Genomic DNA, 22121 nt, shown 5'->3' with positions numbered 1-22121 from the left:
TGATAGGGATTAATTGAGTGGTAACTGAAGTGACAGGGTGTGGCTAGAGGAGATGGTCATTGGGGGGCATAGGTTTGAGGTATATATTTTGTATCTGGCAAGTGGAGTCTATGCTTCCTGATCACCATGTGAGCTGCTTCCCTTCACCATACTCTTCCACCATGATGTTCCCAAGGAATGGAGCTGGCTGTCTATGGACTGAGACTGTTCAAATCATATGCCTCCAAATAAACTTTTCCTTCTCTACAATAGTTCTAGTCAAATCTTTTAGTCACAGTGGTGAGAAAGCTGACTAAAACACATTTTGTTAAGGATTTTTGTACTTACGTTCATCAAGGATATTTTCTTTTCTTGATTTGTTTTCATCTGGTTTGGTATAGGTCATTCTGGTTTTGTAGAATAAGGCGCCCTGATGTTAGTTCTTCTTTAAAGAACTTGTACAATTCAATTGTGAATTCATCTTGTCCTAAGTTATTCTTTATTGAAAGAGTTTTTATTACTGCTTCAATCTCATTGCTTTTTATTGGTCTTTTTAGGTTTCCTGTGTCCTCTGGGTTCAGTTTTGGTAGGTGTAGAAATTTGTCCCTTTTTTTCTAGAATTTCAAAATAATCCCTAATGATACTGTGGATTTCAACTGTTGTACCACTGATGTCTGTTGTAAATCCCTTTTCTTGTCTCTATTTTTATTTATTTGGGTTTTCTCACTCTCTTTTGGTTAAGGGTTTATCAATCTTGTTTATCTTTTCAAAAAATGAATTTTGTGTTGAATCTTTGTAGTTTTTTAAATTATGGTTTTCATTAATTTCAACTCTGGTCTTTATAATTTCTTTCTATGGTGTAGAGATTGACTTGTTATTGTTTTACTAAGATCTTGAGATTATCGTTAGGTTATTTATTTGAGATTTTTCTGGTTTTTCAAATGTAGGCACTCATAGCTATATACTTTCCTCTGGGGACTTTGTGGTATCTCATAGTTTCTAATATGTTGTGTTTCTATTCTTGTTTGAGTCTAAGAATTTTTAAATTTTTCCTCTGATTATTTGATGATCTGCTCATCATTCAAAAGTATATTATTCAATCTCCATGTATTTATATAGAGTTTCTGTAGTTTTTCTTGCTGTTCATTTATAATTTCATAAGATTATGTTTGGATTAGATGCAAGAAATTATTTCAGCTTCTTTGTATTTGCTAAGAATTGCTTTGTTGCTTAAAATTTGATCTGTTAGAAAACTGTGAGTAGCTGAAAAGAAAGTATATTCAACTGTTGTTGAGTGAAATATTTTGTAAATGTGTTAAGTTCATTTGATCTATATCTTGTTTTAACTCTGTAGTAACTTTGTTGATTTCAGTTTTGAGATAGGTGTATTGAAATCACCCACAATTATTATATTGGGGCATATCTGAGCATTTATGTTGAGTAGTGTATGTTTGGGGCATAAATATTTACCACTGTTCTATCTTGTTGAATTGTTCCCCTTACCAATATGTAGCGGTGACCTTTTTTGTCCCTTCTAATTTTGCTTGCCTTTGGATTCCCATTTGTAATTGTATATAATTTTCCATCCTTTTACTTTCAGTCTGGATGTCTTTGCCTGTGAGGTGTGTTTTGCAGGCAACATGCAATTATATCTTGTTTTTTAATTCAGTCTGTCAGTCTATGCCTATGAATTGAAGATTTGAGAGTATTTACATTGTTTTTATAGAGAGGTATGTATTATTTCCTGACATTTTGTCTTAATGTTTGATTTGATCCTAATTCTCATTTGCCTATTTCTTCTTCTAATGAGATTTATTCCTCTTTTTTTAAAATTATTTTTTTAGTTGTAATTGGACACAATATCTTTATTTTATTTATTTATGTGATGCCGAGGATCGAACCCAGGGCCTGGAACTTCCTAGGCGAGCTCTCTACCGCTGAGCCCCAGCCCCCAATGTGGCTTCTTTTTTTTTTTTTTTCTTTTGAGAGAGAGAGAAAGAGAATTTTTTAATATCTATTTTTTAGTTTTCGGCCAACACAACATCTTTGTTTGTATGTGGTGCTGAGGATCGAACCCGGGCCGCACGCATGCCAGGCGAGCGCGCTACCGCTTGAGCCACGTCCCCAGCCCTGAGATTTATTTCTCTTGATCTCTGTTGGTTGTTTTTATCTTCTTGTGTGTATAGAATTTCTTTAAATATTCTCTGCAGTGTTCTGTAGAAGTCAAGAATTTTTTTAGTTTATGCTTATCTTGGAATTTTAAAATTTCTCCTTTGATTCTGATTTAAAATTTCTCCTTTGATGCTCATGTGGCAGTCTAGCTTGGCTGTTATTTTCTCTGAGGACTTGAAATACAAGTCCTCCTGGCCTTTAGGATTTCTGTGGAAAACCTCCTGTTATTCTGATTGGTTTGGAGTTTCTCTCTTGCAGCTTTAAAAATTCTTTCTTTGTTCTTGTTTTTTTTTTTTTTTCATTTCATTTTAACTATAATGTGTCTCAGACTATTTTTTGGTTTTGTCTATTTGAGGTTTTAAATGCCTCCAACATCTGAATGTTCATCTCATTTCCCAGGTTTGGAAGATTTTCTATTGTCAGTGTCATTAGCCTGTTTCTCTCCTTTAATACCTATAAGCCTTAAGTTAACTTTCTTAACGTTGTCCCAGAATTCTTGAATATTGTGATCACAGTTTCTTATTACTTTTTGTCTTTTGCCATATGAATATAGAATTTTTTGCACTATTTTTTAAGAATATCTCTTTATTGAAATGCTCTTTCATATCCTTTATTTTTATCCCTTAGTTTATTTTTTAGATTTTAAAAACTAATTGATAATTCTAGTAGCCAACTTTTTGAATTATTTTTTCTCTGTTTCTGTACTGAGATTGGTCCATCTTCTAGAGTGGATCTATTCCACTGTTACGCGAGGGTCTGTTTAGTGAAGTGCTTTCTGTTATACTTTGTCTTCTGTGCCAGGGGTACATCTCTGTGTGAAAGCACCCACTCAGCCTGTTCATGGTGCTGTATCATCAGTCCTGTACCTGTTGCTTCTTGAGAGCAAACCATATTCTAACAAGCATAAAAACTTAAATTTAAAAATTTCCCTACAACCCACTAGTCCAGAAATGGAAAGAATTTAACACCATATATTAGCCTGGAAAGTTAGTTTTATTTAATTTGTTTTTATGTGGTTCTGGGCATTGAACCCAGTGTCTCACATATGCTAGGTAAGCGCTCTATCACTGAACTACAGCCCCAGCCCCTGGAAAGGTAGTTTTAAAGAAAGAAAGGTGGTATTAAGCTAAAAAGGACATGAGAGTAAAAGACAAAGGAAAAGATGTAGAAAAGGAAAAATAATATCAAGTGGAGGAGGGAAGAGGCAAAAAAAGGAAAATTAGGGAGAGAAAAAAAGAGAGGGAAAGAGTGTAGAAAAGAGAAAGACAAAGAACAGCTAAATTCAGATAACAATTTACCATATTAAAATGAATGGCAGAGGATTGGGGCTGGGGCTCAGCACTCAAGTACTCTCGAAGCACGTGCGAGGCACTGAGTTCCATCCTCAGCACCACATAAAAATAAATAATAAAAAAAAGGTATTGTGTCCAACTACAACTTAAAAAATAAAAATAATAATAATAAAAAAGATTTAGCCTCAAAAGTGACATGCCATCACTTAAAAAAGGGGGGGGGGATGAGAGAAAAGAAAATTGGTGTGAGTAAAAAGAGAGATAAAGGATGTAGAAAAGAGGAAGAAAACAAAGGAGGAACAAATCAATTTCAAATTACAGCAATAAATCCAAACATATTATAACATTAAAAAAATACAAAGCTGGGCATGATGTTGCACACCTGTTATCCCAGTGACTTGGAGGCTGTGACAGGAGGATCGCAAGGTCAAGGTCAGCCTAGGCAACTTGGCGAGCCCCTGTCTCAAAAAATAAGAAGAGCAGAGTGTGTCATTCAATGGTAGAGCACCCCTGGGTTCTATCCCAGCATCCCCCCCCCCACATATAGTACTTTTAATAACACAACTGGAAACAATATACCTTTCTTCACTTTGAATTGAATTACATCTTAGTGGGATGGGTTTGAGGGGACGCATCAGCTTACTGTTCAATCCCCAATACCAAAAATTAAAAAAAAAAATAAACACAGGGAAGGGAGAGGTAAGGGCAGTTGAATAAGAAAAACCTAGGAGAGAAAAAAGAGAGGGAGAGAGTATAAAAGTGAAAATAAAAATAGAGAAAAGGATTCCAGTTAACACATTACAACACTAAAGAAAAAAATACATAAAATTTGATTACAGTATTTAGTGTCAAATAATGGGGGGATCTACCTATTACCAGAAGATAATTCCAGTAAAATGAAAAAAGTAAACATTGAAGAGTCTAGAATTAATCCTTTCTGAGGTATTTGAGATAAAGGAATTTCTTATTGGGCCTTCCATCTTTGGATTACACCAGGTGTCAGGGGCATGGTAGATGCCCAAGTCTTGACCGCATGACCTGTGAGTGTCTCTGGGCTTGGAGCTAGCGACCATACTGCTGTCTGCAGGCTGGGTTAGAGTGCTGAGTGTTTACTTCTTCACCTGTGTAACTCAACCTTCTGCTTCAAAAGCTGCCTAGTGCCTCTCCACCTGCCCATCTCATGTGAATCTCTGTGACTCTGATGTTCTGTGGTGCTTCTGGATGCCTTCAAGTTCTTAGGAAGGAACCTCCCTGAGCATCTGCAGCCCTGCTGCCTCATCTTTCCCTGCCAGGAGTGAGGCTTTGTGTGGCCCAGGGGCCAGCAGTATGTGCCTTGCCTTACCTGCCAGCACCATAGATATGGCTCACAGATCTGGCTCCAAAAGTTCCAACTTGACTCCTGGTGCATGAAACTGGACAGATGAAGTTGTGCCAGACTGCAGCTGGTGTGTCCCGTGTGGTTCTAGAGTACCAATTTCAAAGGGCCTGCTGTCAGGCAGTCTCAGTTTAGAGCTCCTACTGGGTTCAAGCCACAGTCTCACCCCTAACCCATGATAACTTTTGGTTTGGGCACCTGCTGACGAAGTGAAGTTAAATGAAAAGGTGGTCAATGGGTCTCGGAGATACCAAAAAAAAAAGAGAGAGAGAGAGAGAAATAGAAGAGAAAGAGAAAAGGAACGGGGATTTCTTATCTGTGCAGATAGCTTTTAGGATGGTTCCCCTTCCCAGTGCTTGCAGAGATCACAGGGCAGTGCTTGAAGGTGCAGGGTGCTGTTCAACCACACAGTCTCTGTGGGTTGCATCTGATCCCCTTTCTGTTCCAGCTGCATACCTGTCCTGCAATGTAGTCTGCGCTTCTGCAATTCTTTATGATCCCTTATTTCAGTTCTCCAGAAGGGGGCTTCCCCTTCCCTACCATGCAGCCACACCTTGGGTACTGGTGTGGTCCATTTCTGCTTTTCTTCTTCTGACTTCTAATAAATCACTAGCCGTTGTTTCACCTGAATGCTGACTCTCTGAGTTGGGTTCCAGCATTTCCCCCTGCCCTCTTGTCTCATTGTTAAGTTGTGCTATGGATCCAATTCAGTATACATCATATAGTACTTGTCTGTTGGTTTTGGGTTTTGTTTGTTTTTTGTCTAAGCAGTATGATTTTTTTTGGGGGGGGGAGCACTACTGGGGATTGAATTCAGGGACACTCAACCTCTGAGCCACATCTCCAGCCCTATTTTGCATTTTATTTAGACTCACTGAGACTTATTTAGGGTCTCACTGAGTTGCTTAGCGCCTTGCCATTGCTGAGGATGACTTGAATTCGCAATCCTCCTGCCTCAGCCTCCCAAGCCGCTAGAATTACAGGTATGTGCCACCATGCCTGGCAGTAATTTGATTAAAAAAAAAAAAAAAAGAATTGATTTTTATATTTGCATATGTTTCAGTGGTTCACAAAATAAAAAGTTCTCCATCAAGTATTTCCATTATGGCTTTTCTCTTAATACCAATTTATAACAAATTCACAATTATACAATATTTATATCTGATCTTTACTAATCTTTTATTTTCTTGTGTAATTGCATTTGTTTTGTAAAATATAATAAAAGATATTCATAGCTCATTTGGATTTCACTTGAATTAGAACTGATAATTTAGATCATTTACATTTTAAAACTTTAGAAATTTATATAACTTTTGAAGTTTGTATTTATTTATATCAGAATTATTTACTTTTAAATGATTGCCATTTTCTTTTTTGTTTTAATTCTTATATCTATCACTTTACAATGCATATTTGTGAATTTTTCCAGACCTCTCAGATGGATATTAACAATAATATTTAATCCCACATAATAAATCCTGGCCTATTGATGAAATATTCATGGCTCAGTAAACTGAGAGATGTTTAACTATCCTGGTGCATTCGAGATAGTCATCATTTCCAGCAAGATTGGAAGGAGTTCTGTCTGCTCCTTGGTGTGTCTCTCACCAAGCCTAGAACTATAGAGCTGCAAGGAAGCAGAGGAGCAGTGGGGAGATTGCCTCTGCACTGCAGCCCTGTGCTACCTTGGTGCTCTTGAAGGGAGTAGCTGAGTCTTGTAGAAGAGGAGACTAACATAGAGCACAATTGGAGAGTAGGTTCCACATTGCTAATTGTATTACTGATTTTAACACATTTTGGTGGAAGCTGTTTGGGTAGTTTTCCAGTTTCTTAAGCAATCCTATAGTCAATATAGAGTTCTATACTTGTAGATTTTTATATAACTTAAACTGCAGATGTTAAAAGTATTTGAATTGAAGATCATGAGCTTGGCATTACTCTATATTTTAAGAAGATGAAGTTTAGTGATGCAACCAATACATTTAACATGTTTACTTGCACAGAATCTAATCTGTGTGTCTTGGCACCCTTCATAGACATGAATAAGATAGACAAGGGCTTCCAGTTGGTCAAAGTAAATAATAGATTAGAAAACAGACAACTTAATTTTAGATTCTTCATAGAACTGTGACAAAACAAAATCAGCAGTGGTGGTAGGCATGAGACCTGTTTCATACTGAGCGGTCAGGAAAGACTTCTTCTATTAACAGGTGACATATTAGGAGCAGAAGAGGAAAAGGAACCAGTCTTGTAAAACTCTGAGGGTAGAAGTCCAGAGAAAGGGATCACAAGTCCCAGTGCCCTGGGGGAGTCTCCTTGGCTAAGGTTAGGGAAGGACATAAAGATACATGGAGGACAGAGAGGGGCCAGTGGAGCCAGGTCATGGTAGGAGGTTGGATTTTATCTATGTGTGATACTATCCAGTACAGGATCGGGTGACTAGGGTGGTTACCTGATCTGATTTAGTACTGTAAAAGATTATTTGGCTCTGGAGATACTGGAGAGTCAAGAGTAGAAACAGAAAAGCCAATTGGGGTGCTACTTGTAGTCATCCAGAGGAAACATAAATGGTGGCTTTGACTAGAATATCTGAGATGCAGGTGATAAGAGGTGGCCAGAATCCGTATATTTTGAAGACAGAATCCACATGATTTACTGATGGATTGGGCATAGGGAAGAGAGAAAAAGAACAGTTATGAATGACTCATAGATTTGGGGCATAGTGATACACTGAACTGAGATGAGCAGAACCAAGTAAAGGAGTACCTTTCAAGGGGTTGGGTGGTCTCATATTTGCTTATATCCATACATTTTCTTGGTTGAATCTTGAAAGCGTATTAGTTCTAGGAATAGTAAGATTTATTGTGTTTATTTGGCTTGGATTTAGAAATATTTTGAATTTGGGGAGGTAACAGTCTTTCAAAGATTTAAATTTGAACTAAAAATACACAGAATATTCCATTAAATATATTTCTTCTAAATTTCAAGCATCCACTGATTCTAAAAGTGAAAAAAGAACGAAAGCCTTCAAGAAACAAATGTAGAAACATGCATTAGAAATGTATTTAGGTTTTACTTAAAACTCTCAGATACAACAAAACAAGTCATTTAGCTGGGCAAGTAGGGTGAAAATTCTGTGCCAAGATCTTTCTGGATTTAAATTATAACCATGCCATGCCAAGGCATTGCGGCGAACACCATGGTAACTTCTTTGTTGAGGCAGCCCTTGCCTATGCCAACAAACAGAGGAAACATGGTGTGAGAGCATAGTATTTCCCTCTCTGGTTTAGGGAAAACATGTATCAGATTTGCATGTAGATACGGGAACGAGTTATATGTCTCATACAGCTGAACACGTTTGCAGGTAAATGGGCATAATAGTTATTCTTTCTGAAACTTATTAGCTTTTGAATGTTCTCAAATTTGCTCTATTTAACTATCTTTAACCTGCTAAGCTCATATTCTTTGAGAATTCCAGCAAAATGAATAATGTGACACTGTAGATCAGTTTAATTTTATGCTTCTTGAATTTTGCATGAACTGTTTTGCCTAATGAAGAGTGAAACCGGAACTTAAGTATATTTGCTTAAAATAATTTTAGAGGATTATAGGGTATCTCTTTAATAAAAAATTATCTTAAGAGTGTTTTGAAAATTATTTTTCTTTCAAGATTTGGATTTTTTTATTATAAATATCAGATTTTTAAAAATATTTATTAACAGATTATATCATTGTTTTTGTTTTAACTGTATCTTCATCTTTCTTTTTCTTTTGGCAGAGAAATTGCTTTTACTAGGCAACTTCAGGAGAAAACATCTCAACTGTGCTACTACTATATGGGTTTTTACATACATTCATGTCCCAAGATGAAATATAAGGTAAAGTTGATTTGTGTATGTGTGTCTGTTTTCATTATATAAAAATGAATCTTTAATAAAATTTTTATCTCAAGGCACAGGATTTGGAGCTTTGAAGGAGGGATGAATGGGTTAATAAGTAAATCTCTTTGCTGCTTCAAAAAGTAAACTTTCTATAATGAGAACCACAGTTTTTACTGCTCTTACTTTATAATCCATTATGAGTTTTAAGCATATTTCAGAATTTCCTTTAAAAAAGGGTTTTATGATTCTTGTTAGTGAAACTCTTTGATGTTTGCTACGTACTAGTGGAGGATTGAGCAGTGCAGGGAGCAGATTCTTCCTCCACCTGCTGTGACCACCACCACTACCACCAGCACAGTTGGTGTTATTAGCTCTGCAGGTGCAGGAAGATGCACGCATGAATCTTCCACCTAGAACTTGTGGTCTAGGTGGAGCTGGGGGCATTTAACATAAAACCAGGTCTTGCGTTGGTGGGTGAGTGGCCTGGGAGGATGTGGGGTTTTGCTCCACAAGGTGTGGAAGAGGAGAAAAGGAAGGGCTCAAGACAAGGGAAGGTTTGGGCTGACAGTATAGCTCAGTTGGTAGAGTGCTTGCCTCGCAGGCATAAAGCCCTGGGTTCAATCCCCAGCACCATCACCATGGAAAAAAAAGAGGGAAGGTATGATGGAGAAGCATGAAGGAGCCAGTAACAGTGCCTGTGATGTACTCATAGGAGGGAGAGTAATGAGGAGTAGGAAGGACCCTGAAATGTGGTCCAAGGAACACAGGCAACTGGGAGTCTTGATGGGTCACACGTCAGAGAGCTGTATAAATAGAATATGTAAATTGTCCACATGCAGAAATATGATTTTTTAAATCATAAATATTTTTAAAAACATGCTGAAATAAATAAAAAGTATCCTGGAGCCCCTGTGTGCCCATTATCTGGCTTCAGCAATTATTCACACATTTTTTTTCATCGTTCCTTTATCCCATCCTCATCTCTACCTTCTTATGAATTCATCTGGACCAAATCAAAAAGATCCTTTCATTTGTAAATATTTTAGTGTGTATTTATTTCTAAATTGTAAGGATGCTTTGAAAACAACTGCAATCTCACCATCACACCTAAAAAGTATTAACAATGTTTCCAAATGTCATCAGTGTTCATATTTCCCTTATCAATGTTCATATTTCCTTAGTTGTTTCATAATGCTTTTCACAGTAAATTTGTTTGGTTTAGGACTCAAATAAAGGACATACATTATATTTGGTTGATGTATCTCTTAAATTCCCTGTCCCCCCCCCCCCCAGCATTCTTCAAAGGAATAATTCGTATAACTTAGTGATTGTTCACATGATCATGGTTTTAAAGATTTGATGGTTCCATTTTCAGAAATTATGGATTCTAAAAGTAAGGCTGACTTTGAGAGAAGGATGAACATAGAGCATTGAACTTTGCTGGGTTTTGACAGTCCACTGTAGTAGTCTGATCAAGGTGTCCCACAGGTATTTGGGAGTTCTCTCTTGAGCTCATATTTAAGCATACATTGTAGGTAGATAGCTTTTGGATTTGGTTGTCTTCAAAAATGATCTGTATACCTGATTATTGTTTTACTTGATAGGCTTAAACAAATGTTCTGTGCAGAAGGAAAAACATGACTATATTTCTGTTTGCCCCCAAACACTTACTTGCTACTAATTTTATTAGTATTTTCTCTTAGCTTACTATCCTTGTTACAGTACCAAATCTAACTTAGTTCAGGGGAGAAAACTCAAATATTCATACAATTACAAGCCTCAGGGAAAGCTCTGGCTGCTCTCCTTCAAGGAATACTTGCACATGACCCATTAAACATAAGTATTTATACCAGACTCAGGGACTTCATCTCTTAGCCTTCATCTTTAATGTCACAGTGTTAAATGCCTAGTTTATATGTTTAGTGTTAGAGCCTTTCTCTTGTACTTTCCTTTTGTCTAACTAAATTCTAAATTGCTCTGTATTTTAATCCATTTCTTTACACACACACACACACACACACACACACACACTTGTCACTAGTGGAAGTTAATCTAATTTCATCATCCCTTTTTCTTTATTTTTTTCCTGAATTTATATTTTAATTTACAAATAAAATTACATATATTTATATTTTACAGCATGATGCTTCAAAGTATGTGTACATTGTGAAATGGTTAAATCAAGCTAAAAATCATGTGCTTTACTTCACATTCTTCTTTGTGGTAAACATAATCTGCTGTCTTAGTAATTTTCAAGTATATAAAGCATTGTTTGTAGTTATAATCTTCATGTTCTGCAATAGGTATTTTGGACTTATTCCTTCTATCTAACTGAAAGTTTTTACACTTTGAACAACACTCGATTTTAACCACCCCCCAGCCCCTAGTATTATCATTTTGTTCTTTCTTTCTATAAATTTGGCTTTTTAAAAAAATTTTGTTATATATGATGGCAGAATGCAATTCAATTCACATTACACATATAGAGCACAATTTTTCATGTCTCTGGGTGTATACAAAGTAGATTCACACCATTCGTGACTTTATACATGTACTTAGGATAATGATGTCCATCTTATTTTTCTTCATGAAGATGTTGAACTCAAGATTTTTTGGCTGTGGTCCAGATTAAATGTTTTATGTTCTCTAGTCTTCCTAAGAAGAACTCTGCTGGAAATTGAAGTCAGTTCATATCTCTGTTTAAATTAAAGATTTTAAAAATGCCTTCTGTGCTGTTCAGTCTGGCAGGAGCAGTCGCCATCATTGGGTCAGTGGGTCTTGCTGTGGATGTTTCTCGTGTGGGTTGTGTCTGTGGTGGTGGTGGTTGTGGGGTCTGTTGTCAACAGTGTAAATAGCCATGAAAATATAATCAGTGTTAGCAAGTTTAGATACAAAGTACATGAGTTATGTTCCAAGAAGTAATAAGGTTTGGAAACAAAGTAAGTACACGAATTGGCAATTTCAATTTGTGATTCTGTATAGTGCTGCTAACTTGCTAAAAGATCTGCACATTAGGTTATTGGAAATAGTGCCTGCCTAATAAGGTGCACTGGCACTTTCCAGTGTTTTAATATTCGTCAGAGTTCTTTGTAAATACTACTAAACCTAGTGTTTCTTACTTGTTAGATAATCTTTAAGATATCCATAATAGTGAGTAAAAAGTATGAAGACCATGGAAAGAATTTAAGAATAACTTAGGTTTTCAGGGACTCTAATCTCTCATTTCCCAATCTTTCAAATCAGTATCTGTTTGGATTTTGGAAACACTATCAAAACCTATAAAACTAGGTTCTAGCCCACAGTGGAAAGACTATTTGGGACTCAAATAAGTCATCCAAGCAGTATTTAATTTTTCCAGTGTATTGTATTCGTATTTTATCTTCTTGGGAGAGATGATTCTTAAATTTTGTAGTATTGTTAGGGTTTTTTTTTTTTGTAGATATTTGTGAGATGATAAGAAACTTTTAACACAAAATTTTGTAAAGCCATCATTTTCCTGGAATTATTGTTTTTGAACACTTCTGGGTCCTTAAAAACATTTTGATGTTGATTTTTAGGTGGTTTTTAAAAGTTGTTTTCATTGCATTATGATTAGACTTAAGTAATCTTAGGTAACTGAGGGATATTTTTGCTTCACTTAAGGATTTTTAAAAATATTTTGAGCAAATGAGAATTATCAGTTCCGAAAGAAGAAAATATCTGCTTATTTTTTTTAAAATTTTTTAATACTTATTTTTTTAGTTTTCGGCGGACACAACATCTTTCTTTGTATGTGGTGCTGAGGATCGAACCCAGGCTGCACGCATGCCAGGAGAGCGCGCTACCGCTTGAGCCACATCCCAGCCCCCATATCTGCTTATTAAAATAGGTCTTTTCAGTTAGAAAATGAGCCATCCAAAATTGTAAGACAAGTGTTGGTCTAAGCATGAGTATTTCTCATTGCAAGTTGAAGGTCTAGAATTAGAGACTACCACCAACAACAAAAGAACTCACAGGAAATTTATTGCACACGATTATGAAATCTCTCATTTTCTTTTTTAAATATTTATTTTTTAGTTGTAGTTGGACACAATATCTTTATTTTATTTTTATGTGTTGCTGAGGATCGAACCCAGGGCCTCACATGTTCTAGGTGAGCACTCTACCGCTGAGCCACAATCCCAGCCCCTAAATCTCTGATTTTCAAGATAAATTTAGCATGTATCTACAGTATAGTTAAAACTATTTTTTTTCTTAGCATATAACTGTTTAAAGTATTAGCAATAGCATATTTCTGCCACATTTTGAAATTTACATGGAAAAATCTACAAGTGTTTTCTGTCTGATATTAAGGAAAAAAGAAATCTGTATTTTTTAATAGGGACACTTTTGATAACTAAGAAGGAACAGTCTGTTAGGTGCCTGGTACGTGCCGGACAGCTGTTGAGTCTAGATTTGATTTCCTCCCTAATGGCCTATGGAGGGCTGGAGGTATTTACAGTACAGTGCATGAAGGTAGTACCATATGACATTGAGTTGTACATGAAACTAGATTAATGTTTCGTTTGGATTTTCTTATGTAGCTTTGGACTTAGTAAGTTACAGTCTATACTGTTATCTCATGTAAAATAAATCACAGTATTTATACCCTCTCTCTGTTCTTCAGTAATTAGCTGAAGTGGTGAGTCCATGTGTTTAGAGAAGACAGTCCTTTGGTAGAGGGCTCCCAGAAGTGTCTGCCATCACTTCCTCTTGCCCCCTCTCCTGTATGTGAATGCTGCTACACCCAGCTCAGCCCAAGGGCCCTCACCCTGGATAGGACTGGCCTGGTGCCTTGCACTGACTGATTAGTGGATATCATGAAAGCAACTATCTGGGATTTCTAGACTGTGGGCTTAAGAGAACCGGCATCTGTCTCTACTTCTGTCTTTGGAGCCAGCCATAAGGTGAAAGGTCTAGCTACCCTGCTGAAGAGAGGCTGCCTATGATACCAGAGGCCATTGTGGATGTTTCAGTCCAGCCAAGTTTCTAACTAACTCATTGCATGATGAAACCCCAGACACCAACAGAGAAACCCCTCCAGAATCAGGAGGAAAATTAAATTATTGTTTGAAGCCACTGAGTCTTGAGTGGTTTGTTACCCAGCAGTGGATGATGAAATGTGTGGCATAGGTGTGGAAATCACCTTTATCTTGTGTTGAGCTGTTCAGGCTCCTATCCTGACTGGGACCAAACTGACCTAAGCAGTTTCTGATGGTCAAAGTGAGAGTTTGGGCATCACTTAATTTCCATGTGTAGTCATGTCTAGAGATGAGCTCCTTGGTTCATGAGAATCCATTTTTATAAGGCATTGACTTGGGCCTGCAGGCATCTGAACCTGTAGACAGGTTTGATTTTTCTTGCCTTGTTAATGATGATTATTGCAAGATGGGAATCATCATGTGGTCATCTTCAGAGTTCCATGAACAGCATGTGCTACAGTAAATTCTTGTAAGTACTCATAGTTTGCTTGTTTATGAGTTGCATTCCTTTTTGTGTTTTTATTGTTGTGTTATAACTGTACATAATAGCTGGGTTCATTTTGACATAATCATACATGTATGAAATTGCATTTGTCTTATTTCAGGCCCCAGTGCTGCCTTTTCCCCTCCCCTCCTATCTCCCCGTCTTTCCCTTCCTCTTCTCTACTGGTCTTCCTTGTCTTTATTTATCTATTTGTTTTTAATTGGTGAATAGCAGTTATATTCTTGTGCATCATATTTCCAAAAATGTTTTTATTGAATTCTTTTGATTTACCGTTCCATGTATATGTATATAAATATGTGTACATTTGAAATAAAAGTTGATTTATGTAAACATTTCATAGTCAGGTATGTTGTCTGTGACCATAGTCTTAGAGGTCAGGCATAGGATAGTTACAGAAGAGTTTCATGAGAACCAGTGAACAGTCATCAGTAAAAGGAGAGTGTTTTGACAGGTTGTGTTGTCATTGTGCATAATCACTATTAAGGCAATTGTGGCCATTTGAATGTACCTGGTGATATTTTGGCACAATTTACTGTTGGTATGGGGAGTCAGGAACTGGCTGAAATGAGTGGAAATTATATTTTCAGTGTCAGAGATTCTCATTGGAGGAGCTCTTTCTACTTGTGTCTCATCCTCTTGGTATGCTTTCACACACTTCTGAGGTGTTGCTGCCTATTCAGGCATCTCAGGCCATTGGCAGTGACTTGAATCAGGATACAATATGCTTTCCTATTTTTTGGTTGTTATTTAAAATATGACAACTCTTAACCACCCTCACTTGCTTTTTTGTGCACCATTCAGAGGCATTAAGTACATTCACATTGCTATGCAACCACCTCACCCCCACCTCTGGGAATCTTCATCTTGCAAAACCAAAACCCTGTACCCATCAAGTAGTAACTCCCATGTCTTCCTCTCCACAGCCCCTAAGACTACTCTTGGTGCATCATATAAATGGAATAATATATTTTGTATTTTTGTTACTGGCTTATTCATTTAGCTAGTGTTCTCAAGGTTATCCATGTTATAGCATGTGTCAGAATTTCTTTCCTTTTTAAGGATAAATAATACTACGTTGTGTATATATACCACCTTTTGTCTAACCATTCATCCATTTTGGGCACCTGGGTTGCCCCTTGCCCTCTGGCTATTGTGAGTACTGCTGCTGTGAACCTGGGTGTATAATAATCTGTTCAAGACCTGGCTTTGAATTCTTTGGGATATATACCCAGAAGTGGAATTGTTGGATTATATGGAACCATACTTTTCTCTATCATTTCACATTTCTGCCAATAGTGTGTAGGGATTTCAGTTTTTCCATGTCCTCACTGACATGTGTTGTTTTTTATTTGCTTGCGTGCTTGCTTGGAAACCCTTATCAGAAAGCCATCTAACCAGCTTTCCACATTTCGTTTGTCAGAGTTGTGTGTCTGTGTGAGCCCCTCACTGGAAGGAGATGAATTAACTTAGAGCAAGTTAATTGAAGAAGTGCTCCTCCCTTCTCATTTCCAATACAGAGGGCGAGCATCTGAATAATTTACTGTTCATTCTGCCCAAGAGCCAGCATTTTTTTTAACAGAGATGTTAGTTTACATATATTTACATAAAGTTTTCTTTTTTAATGGTTCCATTGGTTTAAACATGTTTCTGTCTTTATATATTATCTTTGTAACCGAGATATTGCAGGGAAAAAAAGGAATCTTTAAAAAAATGAGTTCTTTTGGCCTTTGATCAGGTTTTAATTTTGTGCATAGTGATATTCATATTTATTAATCTAATTTTACTTTAGTTTCCTGTCATTTTATCTTTGATGTACTGTTCTTTAAAAAGTCTCATATTTAGTTAATTTCATATCTCAAGATTTATATGTAGGCCTTTTTTTCTTTTTCCTTTTCTGTTCATGCTAGCAAATAGCTTCTTTTTTTTTTTTAACTTGTTTAGTTTGTTCAAGCTTTTTTTAAAAAATGAGGTTTCCTATGCTTTCCAAATGTTTGCTATTTGCATGTAAACCTTAGATTTTGATAATTAGACTAGCTTTCTTTGACCCCTGCTCATACACTTTAAAAACTATTTGATTATTTTAAAAAATGAGGGGCTGGGGATGTGGCTCAAGCAGTAGCGCGCTCGCTTGGCAGGCGTGCGGCCTGGGTTCGATCCTCAGCACCACATACAAATAAAGATGTTGTGTCCGCCGAAAACTAAAAAATAAATATATAAATTTCTCTCTCTCTCTCTCTTTTTTAAAAAAAATGAAAGAGCACATAGAAGTGCTGTAATTTTTTAAAAATGAGTAATTTTAAAAAGTTCTTCATATTATCTCTCAGAATGCTGCTGAAAGGACAGGCTGTGAGCTGAAAGAGGCGTTTTGATGGAGTTCTTTATCCAGACTTGTATGCAGGCCAAAGTAAACAGTGATTTCAGGCAGTCTGCTTTGGTATCATGGCATGGCCAGACATTAGATAGTGGAAACATCAGAAAGGGCTCTGAAACAAAAGACTAATTCATCTGTGATTAATCATTCTTATGCTGAATACCTCAGCTTGAGTGTGGTCAAATAGCACCCAGAGTTCTGTAGGACTTTGCTCAAGAGGAGGTACTTGGCATTACTGTCATAAGAACATCTACCAAAAAAATTTAAAAGTCGGAGTTAACAGAGCTGCATTTGCAAAATCATGATTACTGAAACCCTGAAACTTCCAAGCTTTTCAGTTTCCTGACCAAACAAACTAGTAAGTGTGATTTTGCTACACTCTAGCCGTGCAGGGGGATGCACATGGGTACACATGGTCATGACTTGCTACTGCTGGCCTGAAAGGAATACAGATGATCTCATCAGTTACCACAGCTCAGAGCAGAATACTGGATTCTTTTGATTCAGCATCTGTTTTTTTGATGTCAGATGTCCAGTGGATTAGACATAGTCAGTAAAAAAAATTACCACAGAATAATTTTAGTAAGGGATTTTTAATGCCTCCTAGAGGCAGTGGGAAATTAAACAATTCTGGTACTCATCACAAATTCTTGTTTCTGAAATTGTTACATGTGCAGTTATGTCACATCAGAGTCAAAAGCTGCTCGTTAAGGGTCATCTGTCCTAAGCTTCTCATTATAGATGAGAAAATTGAAACTCAAGATGGTTAACCTGCCCAGGGTGTGCATTAACTGACATTTTAATTTTAGCAATAGTAAGGAGAATTTAAAAATAAGAGTCGTAATTCACAAAAATGGTATAATTTATCCAGATTTATGAGAAGTATATATTTATGTATATATGTATGTATATGTATATGTATACATATATATGTATGTATACGTGTGTGTGTGTGTGTGTGTGTGTAAATAAAACTTTTAACTTTGGAGTATCCTGAAATGCTTGGTGTATTATTAAAGGTAAATTTAACTGTGGAATAAATACATTTAATCATGAGCCACATTTCTCTTTATCTTTTTTCCTTATCGCTCCAAAATGAAATAGAAAGTTTGGGATAGTGTATAATTCTCAACCTTTGAAAACTACTAATCATCTGTGGAGCTTTTGAAGAATATTAATGTCTGAGCTCTACCCTGATCTAAGGAAGGAAATTTGCTTCTTTCCTTTACATGGCCCATTCTCTGGAGGCCAGCCACTATTTTTTGTGCCCTTGAACTCCTCCCCCAGCCCTGCCCCCAGCCCTGTGCCGTCTGTTGCATCAGATGACTTTGACTTATCCTGGCATGTGCCTGTCTGTTCCCTTCTGGACCAACTCGTGCCTCACTTCTCCCAGGAGGTGACTCTCTGAATCTCTTCCACACCTTCCCATCCGTTTTGCTCCATGCATGCTAAAGCTACAGCAAATCATTCCGCTTCTGAGAATTCCTCTCATTTGTGAATGCCTTATTTGTAGCTCCTCGGGGTCTAGCTTGTAGGTCAACGTGATGAGGCAGTGGTTTTGGAGGGCCTGCTCTGTAAAAAAGCATCATGCTGGCTGCCAAGGCAAAAGGAAGATGCTCAGACATGTTACTTGTTGTCCTTGAGCAAACCATGTCTCATCTATCACTGTCTCCAGTGCCCAGCAAATTAACAGGCAAGTGTTCAGTGGGTTTTTTGGCATGCATTGCATACGGAAGCAGACATCTATCTGTGGAATTGAGGGGAATCAGTGAGTACTGCACACAGAGCAAGTAATGCTAATCAAATTTTGAACTTATGAAAAATGTAAAAGTCTCATCTCAGTAATATACTTTATATTTTCTGTGATTTCTTCTCTTTCCTACCTACCTATAATTTTTTATTTTTATTTTTTTTTAAATTTTTTATTGTTGGTTGTTCAAAACATTACAAATTTCTTGACATATCATATTCCACACTTTGATTCAAGTGGGTTATGAACTCCCACCTTCACCCCATACACAGAATGCAGAATCACATCAGTTACACATCCATTGATTTACATATTGCCATACTAGTGTCTGTTGTGCTCCGTGCCTTTCCCATCCTCCACCCTCCCCCCTCCCCACCTCTCCCCTCCCCTCCCCTCCTCTCCCCTCCCCTCCCCTCCTCCCTCTGTACCCCCTCCACTGTATAACCCTGAGGGTCTCCTTCCATTTCCATGCAATTTCCCTTCTCTCTCCCTTTACCTATAATTTTTTAAAAGTAAATTTGTTATTGGAGTTATACACACAGACACGCATATGCATATATGTGAAGAAAAGTACACAAAAGTATAAAACTTGCTATATTTTCACCAAATGAATACACCTGTGCAGCCACATGGACCAGGAAACACCATGACCAGCTCAGCTCCCCTCCCAACCCCCTCAAGCTCCTTGATTACTTTTCCACCCCAAAGATAACCACCATTCTGACTTGGAACACTGGAGTAGTTTTGTCTGTTTTTATGCTTTACATAAGTGGAAACACTCATTATTTTGTTACTGGCTTGTTTATTCAACATTATATTGGTGAGATTTGTCTTTGTGGTTGTGTGTGGCCATAGCTGGTTTGTCTGGTTGACTGTACTGTTGTGTTGAATGAATGCATTGCCTTTCCTGTGCGTGTTCTACTGTGGATGAGCTCTCTCTAGGCTTGGCCGCTGTAAGTGCAGCTGTGGACATGTGTTTACATGGTTTGTGTGGGTGTCCATTTCTGATTCACCTAGGTGCAGATTGCCAGATCACAGGGTATGGGTATGTTCAACTTCAGGTGCCCATGATTTTTTAGAAAGTGCTTGTACTAATTTATACTCCCTTGGCAGCTTAGCTTCTCATCCTGAAGAGTGTGTGCATATGGTCTTAATTTGCATTTTGCTGCTGCTGAACAGTGTCGGGCGCCTTTTTGTCAGCATGTTGGCCTTTGTCAAGCGTCTTGTGCAGGTCTTGTGCCCGTTAAGCTATGGACCTGCTTGTCCTAGTTGCTTGTAGTTCTTTTTACTTTCTGGTAGAGAGTCCTTTGTTGGATAAATATTTTACAGAGGCCTTCTTCCACACACTGCCTGCCTTTTCAATTCCTTAATTGTTCTGATGAGCAGAAAGTATTCATTTTAATGCTATCCCTTTTGTCAATTTTTTCCCCTTTATGATTGGTAGTTCCATGTTTTTATCAAGAAATTTTTTGCCTGTGCTATAGCTGTGGACATTTTTTTCTATATTTTCTTCTAGGAATTTTGCAGTTTTACCTCTTTAACAATGTATTTGAAATTGTTGTTTATTTAGAGTGTGAGCTGGGGTCAAAACTGATTGTTTTTCCCCGGGTGAATAATTGTAGCCTCTGAGGGCACTGCCACACACACATCATTTTAATTGGATTATTTCAGTGTCATCATGTTTGTGTTATAGTGAGATATTTCAGCTTTCCTGTCGTCCTACTTAGCACTGATTCCATTAAATGAGCAAACTATTAATTAACTTTAGGTTTCTCCCTGTAGAACGATACCTTGCCAGACTGTTGTATGGTGAATGCTTCATTTAAGGACTGAAGGGTTTGCAGATCAGTCATTGTAGATTCCTCCAGGTAACTTTAAACAACAAACTGCAAGCACTTTTTTAATTAAAAGGACAATATCTGTGGAAACTCAGTTGAGAGAAGGATTAAAATAAGCACAGGGCTTTTCATGCATTAATAGTGATGTCAAGTGCATCTGTCCCTTGTGTACCACTTTGGTTACTTACCTTATATCATTGTTTATGGTATGTGTATTTGTTTAGTTATACAGAAGTATTAAGTTTTTATGTAGCATGATTTATTAATCCTTTTCCTTCATGGTTTCTGGCTTCTGAATCCCCCCTTTAAGAATATCTTCTCCTCTGGGTGTGGTAGGCCTGTAGCCCTAGCTGCTTGGGAGGCTGAGGTGGGAGGATCCCTTGAACCCAGGAGTGAGGGGCCAGCCTTTGTCACATAGTAAGACCCCATCTCAGAAAACAAAAACAAAAAACAACTACCTCTTCACTCCACAAGGAGTGACAGTGATGGTATTAATTGATTTGGAAATGTTCATTATATTGCTAGGTGACAAAAACAAACTGCAACAGCATTATGATCCCACGTGTGTCTAAAATATGCATGTGCTCGCGTGCGTGCGCGGGCGTGTGTGTGTGTGTACACGAAGGATACACACTAAAATGTTAACAGCGCTGCTTCAAATGAGTACTATTACCTTTGTAATTATGTTTTGAAGCTCTTTTCATTTGGTGTAAGGGACAGGAATGCAGTCCATCCTGGGGAATGGTGTTTGATAATTTATCATCACATCCCTGCTCTTAAATACTTCATTCATCTTTTAAGTGATAATGTGATTTTCAGATTAATGAAAATGAACCTATTATTTAATAATAAATTATTCCCTTCATCAGTACAGTTGCACTAATATTTAGACTAAAACAGAAATGTTGACTTAATGCTAATAAGTAAGTTAGTTAGTTAGTTACAATGTTCTGTGGTCATTTTCAATTACCAGTTTAAGTTCAGTTTAAAAATTATATATCAATATCTCTACAGAACAATTTCACTTACTCCACTTATTTAGTTGTTAATTGTCATTCTAAATCATTTTGTATCTTTTTGATTTAAAAATGGTGATTATATGTATCTGTTATCTTTTAAATTATTTTCTAACTTTTTTGATCTGAAACAAGTTGTGTGGTTTTATCTGTTTCTTCTCAAGTGAGGAGAATGAATTCAACTCTTACATGTCTATGGGTCTTCTTGTTAAACAAGAAATAAATAAAATAAATTCTTTAAATGTGTCTCGAGGTTTTTGGTCTTATTTACTAGGGGATCTTTCTCTCATCATAATGTAGTAGGCTTTGCTTCAAATAAAGTGGGTCTTTGGATAAAATCTAGGCGTTCATTTAGAAATAAAGAGTAAAATTCCTTTTTCCTCCACACACAGCTATATTCGTGCTCTGAGGTGACAGTACTTAGCAGCCTGCTCCAGATGCCACGTTTCGGTTGTGTAGAGCCTTCCTGTTCTGTAGGAACTCACTGCTATAAATTGCTTTCTTTGGGAGTATCTTTAGGTTTACTGTAAAAATGCTATGGAAGTCAGAGAAGTGTAGATTTATTTTCAGATGCTGATGTGTTTGTCAGAACCTTACATGTTGGACTAACTATACTGAAGTTTAGCTATTCGTTATCTTTAATGTTAACTTCCCCCAAGAATAAAAAAAAAAAAATTTTTTTTTTTTGGTACTGCTAATTGAACTCAGAGGCAATTAACCTCTGAGCCACATCCCCAGCTCTTTTTATATTTTATTTATTTTGAGACAGGGTCTCACTAAGGTGCTTAGGACCTCCCTAAGTTGCTGAGGCTGGTTTTAGATACATATTTTCCTCCAGTCAGGACAAAAGATTCATCATCCTCATCAGCTTCCTGAGCCACTGGGATGACAGACATGTGCCACCCTGCCTGGCTCAAATTGTTTTTGAAAGGTAAATTAGAG

General features: G+C 37.1%; 1 protein-coding gene across 9 annotated transcripts in view; it reads left to right on the top strand.

The window, feature by feature from the left end:
* Ate1 (arginyltransferase 1) overlaps positions 1-22121 on the top strand; it is a 147092-nt gene that overhangs the window by 64830 nt on the left and 60141 nt on the right. For all 9 annotated transcript variants that reach the window (XM_046448695.2, XM_058580711.1, XM_046448698.2 and 6 more), the window contains one exon: positions 8597-8696. In XM_046448695.2, coding sequence (XP_046304651.1) covers positions 8597-8696 — 100 coding nt within the window. The remainder of the gene's footprint in view (positions 1-8596; positions 8697-22121) is intronic.

The sequence above is a fragment of the Marmota monax genome, unplaced genomic scaffold (assembly GCF_021218885.2).
Source record: "Marmota monax isolate L192 unplaced genomic scaffold, Marmota_monax_Labrador192_F-V1.1 WCK01_AAM20220418_F8-fsc00076, whole genome shotgun sequence".
Classification (NCBI taxonomy): Eukaryota; Metazoa; Chordata; class Mammalia; order Rodentia; family Sciuridae; genus Marmota; species Marmota monax.
This window is presented reverse-complemented; position numbering and strand designations above follow the sequence as displayed.